Below are 20,678 nucleotides of genomic sequence, written 5' to 3' on the forward strand. Positions count from 1 at the left end.
TTACATAATAATAGAGCCTGGATTCCACTAAGCATCCATAGAACACAAAAATATATTCTTAATTTTTAGGCAGTTTTTTTAAATGCAAAGAAGTAAAATTTAAGGTCTTGACCCACGCTGAAAAATAGAATTCCTAGCTACGCGTTTATAATAAGAAGTAAGTACAAAGTTGTGTGAATAAAGCAAAACGATCGAGATGATCTAAATTCGCTTCTATGCAAAGACGTGTGAACAGAGCTTTATATTTTTGCAGCATTTAACATTTAAATACGTAAATATATACAGATTATCCTCGACTAAAAATATAATTTTACATCACCAAAGAAAAATAAAATATACAAATCACCAAAGAAAGTAGATTATATTACTCCTTGTTCACACTTTCTTATATTTAGGCCAAATATAAATATCCAAATTTTCGAAACACAACGTAACCACATAAAAATAATAAATAACACCCCGGATACATTTACGCATCACCAAATTCGTTCGCGCTTTTTAATAAATGACGTATCGCCAAGTCTTCTGGCAAGAAGAAAGTCAAAGATGATAGCTTTTCGAGTAACGTTAAAACATCATCAAAGCCTAAAAAGAAAACACTATGGCAATAAAGCACTTGGAAGTAAGGATTTCTCTACGAACTTGGCCATTTTTTTAAAAAAAATTTATACGTAAAAAAACTGGACACAGGGCTGTTTGAAGTTTAATTAACTTCCCCAATTTTTTATCTTTATCAAAACAAGGTTTTAAGAGTTGATCAGGAAAATACCAAACTCACCTGTGCGAACTACGTATGACCATCTTTCATAATGATGCTCCATCAACTCTGGACAGCGGATCACCAAGCGGATCCACTGAGCTAGACGTCCACGGTTTAAGCCAGCAGACACGAGAGCTTTAAACATGGCGTCGAAGCTGCGTTTACGAGATTCATGCGTCTCTTTAATACGATGAAGAACCGTGAGCAAGGACTAAAACACATCAGGAAAATAATTAAATAATATATATTAGAATAATGTATATCAGAATAATATAAAATAATATACATCAGACGTACCTGTTTTGGCGTTTGTTGTGTGCAGCCAACATCCATCGCAAAAGCTTCAGACAACATCATACTTGGTTGATGATTGAACTGATCTCCATGCTAATTAAACATGAAAAGCATAGAAAAATCAAAGAAAATCGAAGTGGAAAGACGTTAACACCCTGATTCGTTTAAACATAACTGAATGTTCTGAATGTAAGCTTGCATTTTTTATTCAAACCTTTACAATTCTAATTTTGGTAAAGTAACTCTGCACAGTATGTTCCCAAGGGCTGCAAAGATGATGGATCGAGTGGGACTTAAACACGCGACCTCTCGCTTGCCAGGCGATTGCTCTACCGACTGCGGTTTCGATCCGATGCTATATCCCTAGCACATGCAGTAGACGTATGTCCTTTTTGCAACATACCTGTCTACTAACAAGTACCAACCGGAGCTCAAGTACAAATCAAATTTGTCGCCTAATCAAATTTGTCGCACTTGTTTACCAATATATCTGACATATGCACCGTTGTTGATAAAATATAGGCTGATGATGGACTTAGTTTCGAAACCAGGCTCCGTTGGGCAAGTGCCTCTCCAGGGTTTAAAAAGCTCAACAATAATGTGTAGGATTACTTTTACCACATATGCATTGTTGTTTCTATAATTCTAATAATACTTCTATTCTTTCCTATGTACAACAAATTCAGATCAAATTACATACAGAGGTCAAACGTATCTAAACATATATATGGTCAAACTTACTTAAATAGATACATGGTCAAACTTACTGCAGCAGATAGACGGTCAAACATACTCAAATAGATAGATGGCCAACTTACTTAAGCAGATGTTAAAACTTACACAGAAATGGATGGGTAAACGTACTGTCAACAGTGTGACCAAACGTACCTTCATGTTATAAAATTTACTGAAATAATCCCATATATGCATGCTGTATCCTTTGACAGAGTGAGAGCTCATACACCCCACCAATGCTTTCGTTGATAAACCTTCTGATTGAAAAGACTAAAAATAATTGCAATTTAGAATTTTTCTGAGACATGACTGACTCTCATTCATGCTGTCAGACTTGTTGCTCTCAAGGCTGGGTAGATTTCAAAAGATCTCTAACGAAAAATTCATTAATACTGATGGTTCTCTGCACTTCTTTTATAAAATTGATTAACTCTAATGCCTATATTATCAAGTCATTTTAGTTAACTCGCGGTAATAAAGTTGTTCTTTAAGTAGGATAAGTTACTAATATTAATACAAACTCAAAAAAGCAGAACTAACAGTGCAGAGTCCATGTTGTAACAGTTCTTTCAAAGCCACAACAAAATCTCCACGTACAACACGAATCAAATCTTCTTGAATAGCCACATCAATAGACTAAATGGAAAAAAAATAGGATTGCATACAACAACAGAATAAAGTATTGTGAACCACGATGTTGTAACACAATCCATTTTACCTTTCCAGCAATGGTCGCAACAGATGTGACAGAAGAAATAGAAGAATCACGACTACGTTCCCTTGACAATGTTTTTGATTTTCTCCAAGATGCTCTCCTATCAGCGGATGATATCGGCAGGTTCAATTCGTCCTCTGAGTCAGGATGTAAACCTCCAACATCCACTAACTTGGTATGTAAGACCATGATGTGATCAATGGACGAACGCAACTTTGCTAGAGGCTCGCTGGTAATGTAAAGAATAGATAATTCAGTCAGCATGACAGTATACGAATTTGTTTTTATGATGGACGGGTCAATAAAAAATAAGTAGGATAGTAGTGTGTGGTAAAAATCGCAGAATTTATTTTCGGCATAGTATGGAAGAGAACAGAAAGCTTTACAAAGTAGAACTATTTTACTTTCAATGCACTTATTTTTTTTATTGACTTTCCTGTTACACATTTCAAATCTAGAAAAATAAACTGAGATATTTGTGAAACAAGCATTGTGTTAATTTTAGCGCATTTTGGGCAACTTTTGCTAGCTATAGCGTAGATTTTTGGGCAAAGCCTAAATACCAGTGTACCAGTTAAGCATGCATTTTAAACTGGAGTCACTTCTAATGTTTCAAATAAACTCATGTTATGTCGAATTTGTTTAATAGATGGTTATCATGACAACATTTGGTTAGACAAAATTTTGATATTATAGCGTCTTAGCTGTGTTGTGGTATGATTACGTGCATCACTTACACGAAACCGGAAGAAGAAGCTGTCGCTGACTCTGATTTTCTCATCATGTGATCTTGAAAACGTCTAGCGCTACATCCGAATTGACTAATCACAAAGATAAAATAAGATGGTAAATAGATAAACAGGATAAAAAAATATTTGGATGGAATAATTCATGCAATAAGCTGTTAAAGTGTATCTAGTGAACCTTGGAGGAAAGAGTGAACGAAGTTTAGGTAAAAAAAACTTTATGTATCGATAGAAATAAATACAGGAGGATTGAAAACAATGTTCACTTTTATATGTACGTAATAAATATAGTATACCTTATGGCAAAGATTTGTAACACAGCTAGACTCTTTTTGATGACAGCAACACTTGCTTCGTGTAATCGCTAAAAAGAAAATAGGAAGAAATAAGACCAGCAATCAGATTGAATACTGTGCCGTACAGTATATCTCCGTTCTCTACGCTTTCTATCTTTTCACAACTAACAAAAATTAGCACACACATCAAAAGAAATCATACAAAAATCAACAAACAGTAACTTTTCTTTGACATAAAGCTAAACTGGAATTAAAGAATATCAAAGCAATCAAAATACATTTTTTGGAGAAACTTACCAATACACTGTGTACATAACTCAAATGTTATAAAGTAAAAAAATAGAATGGTTATGGAATTTTAGATTTTATCTTCAGTTCGAAACTTTTGAACACAATTACATAACTTTATGAATGTAACATCATGAGTCATGTAGAGATTTTTCATGGGATTTTTTTGTCTCGTGAACTGAGTCTCACAAAAAGATGTCGAGTGCCAAATATACATTTAACTTTCGTAGTGAACAAAGTAAAAAGAACATTTTATTTTGTAAGAATATATAGTTTAGAATAAAGGCTCAAAATTATCAAATTAAGTTATTCTTGCGTAGACATTTAAATATTTTTAGTTCATTTTGATTGTAAATCTTCAGATTTTGAACAAGTCTCTCACAAAGAAAGAACCTAACAATGCTAACATATTCTACCTTTCTCTTGTCTTCGCTTAGTTTCAACATGTTGGTGTGAGGTGCTGGGAGTCTCGTCTTCTCTTGTTTATTCATGTTTGTATTAATCGGAGCAGTGTTCTAAAATTGAAAAACAAATAGCTGTGCGTAAAAACAGTCAGTCGTTTGATGACTTTGGTTGAAAGTTTTAAATAAGGAACATTATAATATATGCTTCGACAAAATCCTGATGTGTTTTGATGGAAAAAAGAGCAATGTATCTTTTATGATAAAATCGTAGCTTCAAATTACAGATAATTTTACCATGTCACATAATAAGTTTCATTTGACAGAGTAATTTTCCATCTATTGGAATTTACAACGCAAATGTACTAAAAATGGTAAGAAAAAACACCTTTGGTTTTGCTTTGGCGTTGACAGGCTCAATGTCGGTTTCAGCTTCTGTTGTTGATTCATAACCTGATGAAGCAAAAAAGATATTTAATCCAAAAATCACCTTAGCTTCAGCAGAAAAACCTTTTTTGCAGTCAAAGGCGGGGGGTTCAAAGGTATTCTTTTCAAATTCACCAGTGGATTAAAAACTGAAGATCGGTTATACTAAAGGATTAACAGAAAAATAAGCATTATAATTCCAACCATAATTCTAATCATTATGGTTGGAAAAGCACTTACTTACCTTGTAAGAAAGTGACAAATTTTTCCATGTCAGTAATTTGTTTGGATACTTGCGTTATTATATTTTCTTTTGCTTTCTTCGGATTGATCAGCCTGGACATGGTCTTGTCTATGTATTTCTTGATATCTTCTATAAATAAGATAATTGAATCAATCATATTCAAGACACTCACCTATTGCCAATGTAGCTAGTGTTAGATAATGACATTCCGAGGATCTTTCGGCAAATTTTCCTAAAATTTCCCACACAAATTTTCAAGTTTTTAGATTTATCAGAAAACATTCAAAGATAGTTTAGCATCCAATCAAATCTAGAAAAACTGTGAAGTCAAGAATAGCGCGTCTCTTTCTTCATCCATTAAATGCTTTTATTTATTTTCGAAAAACAAGGGTATAATTTTAACTCACCATCAGAGCTCTATTCTGAATGTTTATCGCTGTCAAGATTAGCTTATAGCGATGATCAAAATTGAAATTTACCTTTTGGTATGCCATCAACTTCATCATCACTTATCTCCAATTTTTCTGCATCATCAAACGTATACTTTGAAGCATTCTTACTAGCTGCAATATATCCTCCTTTCTTTCTTGGTTTCTTCGTCACTTTATGATCAAGCTAATGCAAAACAAAAATATTGTTCAGTTGTTGAAACAAAATTTTCATACACCACAACCATATGTGTGGTGTATGAAAACAGATGAATTGTGTACCATGGTTATGTGTCATTTACATTAAGACTTGCGTTTACCAAATAAGGATAAGCCTGTTTTTTAAAGCAAAATTTCAGAAAAGTTTACTATAACTTCGGCTATATCGCTATACTTTTGGCACTGTCACTATTTGTGCCCACTGAAATTGATCAGACGTCATATAAAAATAAAGTACATTCTTAAATGCTTTTTAGCCGGTATTTATATAGGTTACTTTGATCATTGCGATATGGTATATTTTTAAAGCGATTAAAATTGAATTTTCTCATTTCTATCACTTAAAAATAGACCTACAATTTAAAAAAAAATGGAATTAAAAAAGCACTTAGCGATAAGCAATAATTTGTATTCATTAAAACGGGCTGTAAAATTACAGCGATAGAACGAAGCGACAAGCTCTTGCGATTCAATGGGAACAAGCATTCATTTCTTTAACATTAAAAAAAACCGGCATTTACTAACCTGCTTTTGACAATGTTCTAAGTCCGATATCATCTTTTTTAAATGTACAGCAAGTCGTTCCTCTCTTTCTTTTTCATCCATAATCCGTTGCTCGTAATGTTCAATGGCCTATGTGCAATAAGATAAAAAAGATGAAAAAATGCCATGCGTTATTTTAAAATAATAATAATCTAAATAATAAGGGATAAAATAAAACGAACAAAAGAAAAAAATGTGGCAATTCATTTCTGCATTCTTATTATATGACCATATCTCTAAAGCATAGCAGATGTGTAAGGACGACAAAACGTACACAGGCTCCCTTTTATGATTACAAACTTTAAATGCTCATCTTAGTCTTACCGTATGAGAGACACAGGAAGAGCATGCCACTCTCTTTTCGTTTGGTCCAACAACATTTGGGCATCCAGCAAATGCAAAATCCTCTAGTTCGTTTAACAGCTCCTATAACAAATATACAAACTATACACAAGCCTGCAAAGTTTGATTCTTCCAAAGTTTCTCTGATGTTTGGCTGAATTGAAATGGATTTACATCGTTTAGTCCTGTTTGTGCCTCCTGCTATACACCTGACTTAAATAAAACATCTCAACCAAATCTTTTCTTTGATAAGCAGATGGAATGGCAATCAAACAGAATGATCAATCGAACTATTTACAGAAGATTTTTTAATGGATTATTTGTTTAGATTTTTACATTTTTGTTTACTTTAACAAGAAGGCCTGGACTACCTTGATGCCTTTTACAGTCAAGATGGCTTCTCCAGCTTTGCAATTATTAAAAGGTTTTTTTATCTTTTAAGTACCAGTAGCAATAATAGCATGTAGAGTGAACTTTGCAAATAATTTTTGATGAACAGTTCAGAAAAGTGAAAATTATTTTTCAAAGCTGCACTGATTTTATTTTCAGGTGTGTATTTTTTTTCTTAGGTAAAAAATTACAACAAGAACAAGCAATTAAGATTTAGAGAATGCACTATGGCAACGCCAACTTTACATAATGAAGTGAAAAATTAATTCAACATCTTCTAACAGAGGTGATTTTTGCTTTCATGGTTATCTTCTTCTTATCCAAATCTTATTTGTGTTTTTGCGATCCACTCGCTTTGCAATTTTTTAACAACTCACAATTCATTATAATAGTAACTACAGTTAAAAAAATAAATAAATATTTATTCACCAGGGTCAACAATAATACAAAAGGGAGCAATAGGCATACCTCTTGATTTTCTTTTGGAGCATGAATAATTTGTTTCAGGCGAAATTGAACCTAGAAATGCAAAACATATAAGTTCATTATAAATATTACGTCATATGTCTTTGCTTGGGTACTTTGAAGTTTCAAAGAGTCAATTAAACACTTTTGAACAAAGTTAGGATTTAAAAACTATTCATCTTCTTGAAGTTGTAAGTATGATTTGGCTAATAGAAGTATAGGAGTTCTTTATACAAAGGACAACCGTACTAATGGAGCTCCAACAGTGATGCTGTTTGTGCCCAATATTCAACTGCACATTTACGTTATTAAGAGTTATGTGGAAATTGGATAAGAAATTAAAAGTGCTTAAAGTGAGTTGGTTGGAAGTAAATTCAAACAACAATCATGTTCCAGATGTCAAATACTTTGAGTTTTTTATATTCTTTGCTAACCCTTGCACATCCTTTTTTTAAAAAAAGATCCTTTGTTTTGGCCAAATGATCTTTCCAAAATTCTTTCTGATAATATTATTTATTAGAAAAAGACATTAGTTGACAGGCCCTGATTAGAAATTACTTTTAATAGCACAGGATAGTTTGGATTCTAGAAATTGCTCACTAAGGTCTTTTTTAAATTGTTAGGATACTCTTAAAACAAAATGAAAAAAACTAAAAAAAATTTACATCTTTATCAATAACCATTTTTCTTTTTTAATTTTTTAATAATTTATCCTATGTTATTAAATGTAATATTTGTCTTAATGCTTCTTTTTTCAGGTATTAATCCATACAGATAGCTAAGTCTTTTATACTGTTGTGCATATTAATTAATGTGGATTAGGTCTAATTTTTGTTAATAGGCAATTAAGGTTAAAGTTTTCATAAATGTAGTAAACCTACATTTGAGACACAATTTACAAATTGTGTCTCAAATGTTAGCATGATTTTATTTTTCCTCTTGAAAATGTATTAGAAAATAAAAAGGACAGCGCACATCGGAAAATTATCAAAACAACCATACAAACAAACTTAGAAACTATGCTGACACTAGAAATTTTCATTGGCTTTATTTACAGTTAATACTTTAATTTTAAGAGATATAAGCATCTTTAGTTTTTTCATTAGTTATGTCATTATGTTATTAGTTATAAATACATAAAATAAAATATAAGCCGTATAACACAAAAATTTGTAAAATGAAAAATTCTCATTAAAGTTTTGGTGGGATTGCGGAAAACAATAGTTAATATTAAGGGTGGTTAAAAGGGTGGTGTATATATACGTCTATCTACAAAGAGGTTTTAATTTACGACTAAAGGTAAATTCAAAATTCATAACAAAAGAAATTTAACATATCTTTATTAAAACAGTTTACAAGGACCTGATTTTGAAACCATGACAGCTGCTACTGGTAATAATGTTGTTGTACATAACCTAAAATATAACAAATCATACCTGTGCAAAATGTGATGTCAGAGCAAAGAGTGATGTGTTTAGTTGTTCGTGTTGTTCTTGAAGTTGCAAATATGATTGAATATCAAGACTACAAAAATAGAAGTTCTCTATACAAAGTGCTTCATTAGCACAATAATGTGACATGTACTATACCATGGACACAAAAAAATCATTTTCTTTTTGTTTAAATACTAATTTGTCTCTTAGATTTTAAAATCTTACCCTTCTTTAGTTGGTAAATCATCTTCGTTACTGCAAGCTCCAAGTGGGGGCAATCTCTGATCTTCTATTTCAGTATGGTATTTCTCATTTGTTTTTGTACTGTGTGTATGATCATCTTGAAACTCAAAGGCCTCGTCAAACATGAATTGTTGGTACGCCATGGTTGTGGTGAAATAGTGAAAATATATTAACTAGTTTTAAAAGGATTTGTACATTTTTCTAAGGTAAACAAACATAACTCATTATAATACTAATAACACAAACCAGTATCAAATATAAAAGAATTATCAACCTTTAAAAGACAAAAAAAGTGAGAGAAATACCTTTTTTTTTTTTGGGTGGGGGGGGGGGGGGGGTGAGGGGTGAGGAGGTGTTTGCTTGATACTTATCCACCCTACTATAATTATATTTTTAAGCAGTAGTACAGGCAGTAAATTTCATTAGTATCAGTATAAAATCAAACATAATCAACAGTCAGGGAAATCCTCTTAATTAAGCTGTATATATAGCTTAATTTGAAGATCTCCTAACAAGCTGTATCATACAGCTTAATACAGTGACATATATACATCTAAATTAAGAGGTAGAAAAAGTGTTTCCCCGATTTTTTAAAATTGTAAATTTTAGCAGAATCACGGCTACAGCTTTTTTATTGTCAGCTGGACCACTACATTATAAAAAAAGAATGGTATTTCCAGCACCCGGGTTAAAAGGATATGGAATGTTGAACGTATAGCAATAGTCTATTTAAGCTGTACTGCACCTAGGGCCACCCTCAAAATTTTAATTGGTTAGTGTCACCCGAGGGATTCACTTTGAAAGGCGAAAGTCGAGTCGGGGAGTCAGTAAATTTGCAAAAAATACAACAAAGTCCACCATTTACCTTTTCAGCGGTCCTCCGAATTATCGTTGTTAGGTCTGAATGTTATTTCGTTAGGGGACTGCGCTGCACTACTCAGTGCTTATTTTCCTGCTTCACATTTATACAACAATACAAACGAAAACCATGGAAACGACGTTGATTGACAAAAATGGAACTTGAAACGGAGGTTAAAAATATAGCTGGCGTACATTTAAAACGAATAACAAAATATTGCTGCGAAAAATAGTATTTTTTTAATATTTCAGGAAAAATTTTTATCCAACCGACCAACAGACTCACTTTTGTAATTAGAAATGAAGCTAACCAAACATATTTTTGATGGTGGCCTAGATAGGATGTCACGTCATGATACCGCCTATTTAAGCAGCCATTTTTAAAACTGTAAATTAAGCGGATCTCCGGGGGTGCTACGAAAAAACTAATGTATTAAAGATGTTTATATGCAAGTAAATATTGGATTCATTCAGTTAAATAGATGCTAAAATTTAGTTAAATGTGTGTTTTCAACGATCAAAATCTTGTACATCTTAGGTAAGCTGTAAAACACCTAATTAGAATGTATCATACATCCTAATTAAGCAGACATCCAAATTAGGCTGTATAGCTTAATTAAGAGGATTTTACTTTTGATTACTTCTTCTGAGAAATTTTCTTCTTTTAAACAATACACCTTTACAATAATTTGGGAAAACTAACACTCCATCGCAGGTTATTTAGGGATTGGAGGAGGTAAACATCACACTTATATAAGAGTTTATTAATGAGAAAACAAGTTTTTTTGTGATAACTTTTCTTGCCGCGTTTTGTGTTTAATGAAAAGTGCACATAAGTTGTATCTATTATTATTAACGTTTCTGAAAATTTGAAAGAAATTGATACAACGGAAGTTAAAAAACTGGGGAAAACACGCTTTCTCTCTAACAAACTCTCATAAAAACACGATTTTTACCTTCTTTTTTCGAATGTTGTAAAACGATGGAGAGCCGTAGGAACGCATGTACAATTAAATTATCGTAAAGGTGTATTGTCACTCTGAACAGACAATAAATCTTCACTCAGAGAGGAAAGATCAGATTCAACTAAATAGCCCTTATATTACTACTACATCCAGATTGTGCAGCTTCTCAAGGGTAGTTGTTTTTGTCTCTTGCCACAATTTTTCACCATTTTGTCTTTAACATTTAGTCAAAAGTGGAAATATGTGTCAAATCCAGAACATACAAGTCCCATGAATGCATAATATCAAGTCAGATCTTAAGGGGCTAACCAAATAACCTAAGATCCTATTACCTCCTCCCTAGCTAAAAGTTTAGTCCACTCAAGTGCACTTTTTGACAAGCTCCAAATGTGTGCATCTATAAGTGGTGAACTTCTGAAATTAGCTGCCTCATACTTTGACCAATATTGTAGCTAATAGCTAGCTGGCGCTAGCTAACTGCCTAGATAGCTAGCTAGCTTTATAAATTTACAGTCTAATCTAAAGAAGTGTTAGGCGTATAACTAGCTAGCTAGTATAGCTAGCTATAAGCTACACTAACTAGCGGATAAAAAGTTTACTAGCTATATATAGCTATACTATAAAAATTATAAAGTTTCAAGAAAAATAATTGCAATTGAAGTATATACTTGATATCAATCTTTCACAAGCAGGTGCCTGTATTCTGAAAGTTTTTGGGCTTTCTTTCATTTGATCAGGATTTGCCAGGATCAAATACTTCCGCCATTAAACCGATAAACCTTTAACTCGATTGTGTACCATTTTATAAATAAATTTCCTAAAAAAAACTGGGATCAGAGAGACGATCAAAACAAAAACATCCTGATGTGTTGACTTATTGATCGGACGACAATGTAAGTTGTGCAAATTGAAAGACTGCGCCCCTCTGTGGTGGTACAGTGACACGTTCAATATTTAAGATAGATGCAATATCTTTTACCATTTTGCAGAGTGAAGTGACAATATTAGGGCTGTATTATAGACTGAAATTGCACTCAGGGCCGTGTTTATGTGAAATCCTTCAAGCAAAACATCTTTTTGTCATTTTTGTCCCCCTTAAGACACCTCGTCCCCAGGGTTTTTCAACGCGTATCATATATTCTGACGGGACAGTTTACGAGGTTGTGCAACCTGATGCCTTGTAGATATTTAAAATATAACTTTCTTGTATATATTTAATCTTTCAAGTTCGGGTATTCTAAACTTGACATTTTAAGATTATCTAGTATCGGGTAAAAGGCGCGAAAGGAAAATACTAATATTCATACACTATTATTTATTTTCTGTCTAAATTTAATTTAGGGATTTTTGTCAGCAACCGTGTCAAAGTTTTCTTACTTCTTGTGTGGTGAAACAAAACTAATGTATTGGAATGGAAAGAGGATTATTAAATTGACTAATATTTGATTAAACTTTTGATGATATATTCAATCTTGGGAAGTTTGATTAGGTTTCAGCTTGTTCTTATAGGGCTTTCGTAAATCAAAAAAATTTTTTAGTTAACAAATGCCTTTGCGCAGTACTTATTTTTTTAAAAAAAAAGAGATTTAATTGTTCTACGGATTTAACCGGTAGAACATGGGCACCTTTTTTCGTCGTTGTTTTTACTACCGAGACTAGTGAAGCACGGTAGGATACCAGTCTAGTGTAGCAGTAGGGAAAATATTAGTTTTTGAGTGTTATAACAGACTACTCTCTTGCACAAGGTACAAACACTTATTATTTTTATAAATAAATAATTTTGCATTATTATATCATGTTCAGTTGGTTTCGCTACCAAGCTACAACGTTTATCTTTTAAGTGATCTGAAATTTTGCGAAGCTAGATTTCTATTTTTTACAACGAGTTTCACCAGGCTATAATTCGTTTTAAAAAACGAAATAAATCACAAATAGTTGGTTTTATTGATTTTACGTTTTATTAAGTTTTCATAAAAGTTTACAAACTGGAACTCATTTTTTTACTTTCATATTTTTCATTTACTTTATCTGTATTTAGCAGACCATTTTTTTTTCGTTTTTTTTTTAGAATGTACGACAACAATGGCAGTAGAGTAATATAAAACCACTTTTCCCCAATGTTAATAACTTTATTAGAAATTAGTTTGGAGTGTAATTTATTTCAGAAAGTAACTATAGATGATATTCTCATATGAGAATGTCTTATATACAATTAGGTGGCAAAGTACTTGTTCTTAATGTGGAGCTAAGACTTGTGTCAACCCATTAACATGAAATGGTAATGAATGAAATATATTAAAAATAGCTTGATAAAAATATGTATGGATAATACACAAACAGTATTGCAAATTAAAAGAACTTCACTCCCAGGGCATTCTGCCTTATTGATGAAGTTGATAGCGACTTCGTAATAACGGCTCCGGGGCCATAAGACCCTGGGGACGATGTTGGAATTAAAAAAAATCAGAAAATGTTTGCACGCTTACTTTATCAGCAAGATGGATACCTCCGGTTATAGTAACCGGTGGCGATATCATGTTTTGACGCAAATAATATTTTTGTTTGTATAGGCTTCCATAATTTGTCTGATTTAAACAGAATTTACATACATATTACCGGAGAAAACTAAAATGGTCCAATGTAATAATGACCGCGTATTAAGGCACTACCACAAAATTAAGTAGTAGCAGTAAAGCAGGTGTTACCTTTTGAATAACGGGTTATTATAATATGTTATAGACAGTTTAATTAGCTTCTATCCTAAACCTATGCAGTTCGGGGTGTTTTAAACATAATATGACCGCAGCTCCATAACTTAATAGGCTTTTCTAAATTATTTATTTATTTATTATTTCATTTATTTAAAGTTGGTTTTACATAGTAAATGGTAAATACTAATTTACACCAACTAAAGTAAAAAATAAATAAACAAAAAAACACAAAGATGTACCAAACATTAAAAATAAGAGACGAGAATAGCCGACTTATGTAGCCTACATGTGCAGAGATCTGAAAGATTAAGTGAGATAAGTTCCTTTTTAAAACTCTTGATGGAGAGAGAACTCTTCACTTTGTCAGGCAAAGAGTTCCATAACAAACAACTTCGAAACAAAAAAGATCTAGTACCAAAGCGTGTTGAACTTGTGGATGGTAAAAGTAGACTATTTTTTCTGCGCAAATTGTAACTTATACGTCTTATAGCGTAAAAAGACTGCATAAATGACGGATTTTCGTCTGTTAATGTTTTATAAATCTCTATGCAGATTATACGTAAATGCAGTTCGTGAATTTGCACACAGTTACAATTTACCAACAAGTCTTGATAACTGGAATGATAGTCTTTTGTTACAGCTCTCAATGCACGTTTGTGTGTTGAAATGATTAATTTATACTGCACAGCACTGCAATACATCCATATAATGGGACAATAGGTAAATATTGATAAAATATTAGAATTAAGCAATAACTTTGATTGTTCAAAACTAATAAATCGTCTTATTCTGTAAACACATCTGACATTGCTATTTCCTTTTTTACATAGATTAGAGATGTGCTCATTAAAAGTGAGACATCTATCAATAGTAATGCCTAATAATTTTACAGATTCCGATGAGACTAGGAAGTTATTGTTTATTCTTAGCGATAAAGTATTACTGTGTGGACAAGCTAAAAACATCATCTGAAACTTTGCTGGATTAGCAACCAATTGGTTGTTTTCAAACCAGGCTAATACGTTATTTAAGTCATGCTGAAGGTCAGCAATGACTTCATTTACTTGAGATCCACAAGTGTAGATTGTATTATCGTCAGCAAAGTTGCAAATATCAGTTTTTTCAATAAATAATAATAAGTCATTTATAAATATATTAAACAGAAGTGGACCGAGAATAGAACCTTGTGGAACGCCGAAAACAATTGAGAGCCACTCACTAAAAGAACTGCAGATTTTGGTTCTTTGAAAACGTCCAGAGAGATAACTTTTCATAAGGTAAAGACTTTTTCTATCAAAACCATAAGCAGCCAATTTTGAGATTAAAAGGCCATGATCTATGGAATCAAATGCTTTTGACAAGTCCATTAAGACAGTTCCCACCACCCCAGACTTATCTAAGCACTGATGCCATTTACCAATTAAGCGAAATAGAGCATTTTGGGTGTTATATTTACTTCTAAAACCACATAATAAAGATGAAAATATTGGTTGAAAATAGCTAGAAATCTGATTAAATAGAAGCCGTTCCAAAATTTTAGAAAAACTATTTAAAATACTAATTGGTCGGTAATTTTCTTTCCGAGAATTGTCACCCTTTTTGAAAACGGGAATAACTTCAGATAGTTTCAGTACTGATGGAAATATACCGTCAGTGAAGCAAGAATTTATGCAGTTTGTAAGTGGCAAGCAAATTTTGTCTGCAACTATCTGAATTATTCTCGTTGGAATTGGGCCACTGACTGCCTTTTTTGCATTTAGGATCAGCATAATGGAGAAGGATAGAATCAAGTTCATTTAGAGATACTGAAGAGGCCACTTTGGATTTCCAGGGTTTTAAATCAAGTTTCCTTATTAAATCTATGAAATATTTATTAAACATTGTCGCTACTTCACCTTCATCAGAGATGAATTCATTTTTAACATCATCTAACAAAGAAATCTTTTCACTATCGCGAGATTTGTTCGAAAAAAAAGGTTTACAAGAGCTCCAAAAGTCTTTGGAATTGGTCTCGTGGGAATGAAAATATGATCTCTTTGCTGCTCTGTTCATATTTACAATAATGTTTCTTTGTTTTTTATAAAGTTTTATATATTTAGAGTCACCTGATTTGTTAGCTTTATTTTTGTAGTAAGAGCGTTTCATAATGGCCTTCCTTATATTTCTAGTAATGTGAGGCTTTTGATTACCTCTTACTACTCGAATTGTTGCCGATGCATGTCTATTTAGAACGTCTGTGAAGACGTTGTGAAAAGCATTAAAATTAGATTGATCAATAGCTAATAACTCAGATGAAAGGTCATACTCAAAATTTGTGCGATGAAAATTTCTGAAAGTTCTATATCTTATATATTTAGGTGAACATTTTATAAGAGACGATTTAAAAAATGTGAAAATCAGATGATGATGATCACTGACTCCAGTTTCAAAAGAGCCGCTCTTTTGAAAGCATCTATTTTTATTTGTGAGAATGAGATCAATGCATCTTCCATCATCCGATTTAAAACACGTAGGTGTTTTTATTAAACTAGATAAATTTAAATGTTCCATAAATTTCGACATATCATTGTGTGTAAAGACTTCATTAAAATCTCCTAGAATTACAAAACTTTCGTAAAATGTTGAAAAATAATCCACTACGTTAATCTAAATCCAATTAAACTTGCCACACTTTTAGTACGTCATGACAGAAACAAAATGGTAGCAATATATTTGTTTTATGTCAGCCCTTTCTCTGTGACGTCATCAGAAACATATGGAATTTAGAACGATTTCTGAAAATCAAATATAGAGGATTTAACACATTTTACATCACCAAATACCAGAAATCGCCCTAAAAACTCATTTTCCCCCGTAGAAACAGGAAATAGGGTTAATCACGTGTTCAAATTTTACTACATGTTTCCCTCCATGAAATAAATTTGTAAGTTTTAAGAATAAGAATAATCCTAACCAAATTTATCATTTTCCCCGATTACAAGGATTGTATAGAAAATTAAGGGGTGATTTCCAATAATGGCCAATATCTAAATCTCTCAGAGGCACATAACCTAAGAAATTTGGTGTGTAGGTATCTAATAGATATATAAAAACTTATTAAGTATCATAGCGATGCAGCGAAGCAAGAAAAAGAGGTATTAAAAAAACCAACAGTGGGGCGGAATCCGATCTCTTCAGAACTGAATTAACGAACAGGAATAGCAGTATTAACAGCAAAAACTTTCACTGTAGTAATTATACTAGTTGTGTACTTTTCACTTTAACATCACTTTACACACTCGTGAATATACGTTGTTTTTAGAAAATGTTCTTTTCTTACATAGCTCATCCTTATGATTATTGAAATTTTTTACCCAGGATAGCTTCTTCAGTTTCTATTAAAAAGGGTTTCAGTGCAAGTAAAGCTCCCATTTGAACTACAAAAGTAGTGCAAGCACAGCAATCGCTCAGCTAGCCAATCGCCTGAGATATCAATCCTATTCCCATGCTTAGCGCTGAGTAGAAAAAACAGATTCACACTTTTATAGTGTCTGTTATGACTCAGCCGAGATTTGAACCCAAAACTTCCCGCGCTGGTAGCGAACGCTCTACCACAAGGCTACGTGTGCCATACAAGACACACTTTCTTCATACTATTTAACCGATACTGGTTTATCTAACAGTTTTCCCAGACTGGTTAAAGTTGCTGTGTTACATAGGTACGGTGAAGGAAAAAGCAGTGATTAAAGTTAAAATGTTACTGTATTTCATCTATTTAACATTACCGTAATGACTAATCAAATAAAATAAACCTTTACGCAATGAAGGTAACGTCGATCACGTTATGTTTATCTCTTGTCGGATGTCATGATACTACCTGCTTTCATCTTCCATGTAGTTCCATAGTTGCTTTCGAAGGCTTTTGAATTAGTAGTCAAAAGTCTTTTAGTAACTTTGCCAGTCGTTTTTATTTTTAGTAATGGATCTAAGTTACCTCCGATTGAACGATTTATGATGTCTTTGCCAGGACGTAAATTAGCCGTAGCGCTATTCATAAAACGCAATACATCTTTGATTTTTCCAGCCAAAACAGTATCAGACGATCCTATATTCGCCTGTACTTCATCTAAACTGTCTTTAACCTTATTTTCGTTGTCGTCGTTGGCGTCCTCAAATTTCTTAAATGCTGCCTTGTTTGCTTTCATCTTTGAGTACAAAAACCATTCTCTGTCAATTGTATGCAAATCCCGGTTAAGAGTGTCCATTTTGCGTCTCCATTTATTCACTTTTACTGGGCAAAGAGCAACAGTGGGAAAATCGTCACAAACCATCCTTTTAATCGTCTGAAAGGAGAGCGTGTGACATCGATCGTACCCCGCCTTACCTATTGGTAGCCCCAACGCTACACCAACTGCTGATATAGCTTGATTACTTGCTGTTGTAAATTTTGGCCTTTTGCCGCATGCTTTGTCTATCTCTGCCCTTAAGGCTACATGTGTTGTAGAAGCAAATGTACAGATAAGTACAACACAGAATGATATAACGAATTTCATGTTGGCCTGTAATGAAATCAATTTATTTATTAGTTTACACCGATCGTAAAAAACAGCATATAGTTAATTTTCTTATCGAGACTTTGACATTGATTGCAAAAATAGTTGCTAGCTATACTAGCTACAATAATACTGATACGTAATTGGAGAAATATAATAATAAAATAGGATTCTAAGATTGAAATCGTACCTTTTAATAACAATCTTCTTTGTCAGTTGCGTAGTTGGTCACCTAAGCTGGAATGAAGTCTATCTCAAACTAAATCTAGTCCTCATCTAAACTTTTTTTAATACTTGGAATTCCCAACATAAAAGAACATCTTAACAAACGGTGAATGTTTATTGCGTGCTCAATTACTATATCTTTGTTTACTCGTAAAGTCAAAACAACCATTTTAAAAACCATATTTTATGCGCAAAAAAGATTTTTAACCGATCAAGTCATCAATTTTGGTAGTTTTTTAACATGTATAGAAGCGACGTTTCTAGAATGTAAACTAAAGTTATCTTATGGCAGAAAAATTAATTTTAAGTTACGTGAGAAATAATATAAGTCGGAAAAGGTGGAGGAGAAAGTCGTCTTTTGCTGAAACTTGTGACTTCTTTCTAACTAAACTTGGTCAAAAGGATATTTATTAGAAAATGGATTATGGCTTTTCTCTATCTTAGGCTTAATAAAAAAAATTTATCTAGAATTTAATTTCTTCCGTAACACTCAAAAGTATCTTTAGCAGAGTCGCAATAAATTTGCCAATTGTTTTTAATAAAAACTAGGCATTATTTTAATTGTACTGTTTTGATATTTTTTCTAACGTCGCACGAATATGTTACATAAAGCTTGTGATATATATAATTACGAGGAATAGGATACGCTGACATCTGCATTTGTATATGCCACGAGCTTTACGCAAATTACTTGGAATAAAGAAGCTTTGAAGCATGCCAAAACATCAGTTAAAGAAATATGTAGTTGTGAATTCTTTCACAAATTAGATTTTTACTTTTAATTAGCAAAGAGAAAAAGGCATAATTGACACTAACAAAAAAAAACAGAAGTTTGTCACTGTTGCAATTAGTCAATAAAGGTAGTCACATTTTCCTGATTGTTTACGAAAACAGTAATGCGTTAATAAGGCAACCTATCTGATAAAAACAGACATTTGAAGTGATCACAACAACCAGTATCATAAGAAGAACAGCTAACAATCTGGACAAATTTTTCTGATAATCACAAATGCTGAAAATTAGAGCTAGTAGGAATCTTCCTAGGTTAGAGAATAACTGTTAAACACATTGCTATATTACTTCTTTCTAACTACTGGTAAAGTATAACAAAAACAATGAGGTTGTGAACATCAGAATTAGTATCGTTTTTTTTACATTGTTTAGCGTGTCCTAAGTAGATCGGCCTAAACTTTAATAACCATAAACCTACTTTTTATCCTTTTATTTTCCTCTCGGAGTATTAGACCTGGTTGCAGTTGATATTCCGGGTTTAAATCTGCCTGAGGAGAATCAAGGACTGGATGTAATCGATTCAAAATCATTTGGTTAAATGTTTTTAAGACGATAGATTATAAATGAATCCCTCAATAGTTTTTTATCGTAGTTGAGCAACCAGATTTGTGGTTTTTATTTCTGCTATCAGGTATGGAAGTCTACCTGTTGTAAGTAGTTTCCTTGCAAATGTAAGAATGGTATCATCAGGGAGGTATAACCCACGGTATCATTATTATTTAATCTTTTGAGTATATCAATTCCACAGGCTGCTTTACTTTTTTTAAGCTGTACTGTGTTGTACTTCATTGAGTTTTATAGCATTGTCATTAAATGTATTTTCGCGTGTTCATTCAATGTCATTTCACACAATCGAGTTTATATATCTATAACTAATAACACTAATGCAAATTAATCTTAAATATATAAATTCTATTACAGAAAACAGGAGTTGTTATAAGAGTTAGCAGAATTAAAACTAGCTACTTAAATTTTAAAGCCAGTGTACTTTTCTCTAAACATTGGCAGGAGTTTTATATTTTGGTAAAACTTTTATCTAACTCATGTCTGCATAATTCTTGATCACTGTTGCATAGAAATTATGAACAAGATGAACCTCAACGTATACAAAAATGAAAAGGGTAAACAACTAGTCTACGATACTCAACATAAGCTAAGAAAACTGAAGAAAAATAAAGTTGAACTTAATCGATATACTTGCAAAATTATGTAATTTCTGTGTTTGTCCAACTAGGGTTTTGATACCTTTAGCAAGAAGCCAAGGATTCTTCAATGAAAAGTAGAATTTCTACAATTTAATTTAAAAACACGTTATAGGATTTTGTCTCTGTTATTAATACTTGTATTCTATTCAATATGGCTACAAAACAGCTACTTGGTGCTGTAATACACGAAATAGGGTGGACGATTTCACGGGCTGGCGATTGGTATAAATTGTTGATACATAGAATAGCCCACTTAATTGATACATAGAATGGCCCACTAAATTAAATTTGGATTCGATATAAACTTTTTTTTGTTGAACGGTATTTTCAAACTGATCACGGGTATACGAATGTGATACGAATTGTGAAGGTCACTTGCCGGGAAAACTTCGTTTAACAATATCTATGACATTTAGAGCTTT

The 20,678-nt window shown here is 32.5% G+C and overlaps 2 protein-coding genes across 2 annotated transcripts; both read right to left on the reverse strand.

The window, feature by feature from the left end:
• Positions 1-34: 34 nt before the first annotated feature.
• Positions 35-9,169, reverse strand: LOC130626166 (RUN domain-containing protein 1-like). Its single transcript, XM_057441268.1, has 17 exons — positions 8,951-9,169; positions 8,729-8,816; positions 7,296-7,346; positions 6,420-6,521; positions 6,078-6,185; positions 5,385-5,520; positions 4,906-5,034; positions 4,624-4,688; positions 4,251-4,349; positions 3,547-3,614; positions 3,242-3,325; positions 2,508-2,733; positions 2,330-2,425; positions 1,943-2,059; positions 1,058-1,147; positions 779-971; positions 35-585 (listed from the first exon to the last, which is right to left on the reverse strand). Exons 1-17 carry the CDS (start codon positions 9,109-9,111, stop codon positions 470-472), a joined length of 1,929 nt encoding a protein of 642 aa, XP_057297251.1. The 5' UTR covers positions 9,112-9,169; the 3' UTR covers positions 35-469.
• Positions 9,170-11,665: 2,496 nt separating this feature from the next.
• On the reverse strand, positions 11,666-16,467 carry LOC130625097 (uncharacterized). The gene is made up of 7 exons (XM_057440173.1): positions 16,456-16,467; positions 15,209-16,148; positions 13,789-15,135; positions 13,695-13,699; positions 13,278-13,376; positions 12,417-12,472; positions 11,666-11,801 (listed from the first exon to the last, which is right to left on the reverse strand). Exons 1-7 carry the CDS (start codon positions 16,465-16,467, stop codon positions 11,666-11,668), a joined length of 2,595 nt encoding a protein of 864 aa, XP_057296156.1.
• Between the last annotated feature and the right edge of the window lie 4,211 nt (positions 16,468-20,678).

Source organism: Hydractinia symbiolongicarpus, chromosome 14 (assembly GCF_029227915.1).
Source record: "Hydractinia symbiolongicarpus strain clone_291-10 chromosome 14, HSymV2.1, whole genome shotgun sequence".
Lineage (NCBI taxonomy): Eukaryota > Metazoa > Cnidaria > Hydrozoa > Anthoathecata > Hydractiniidae > Hydractinia > Hydractinia symbiolongicarpus.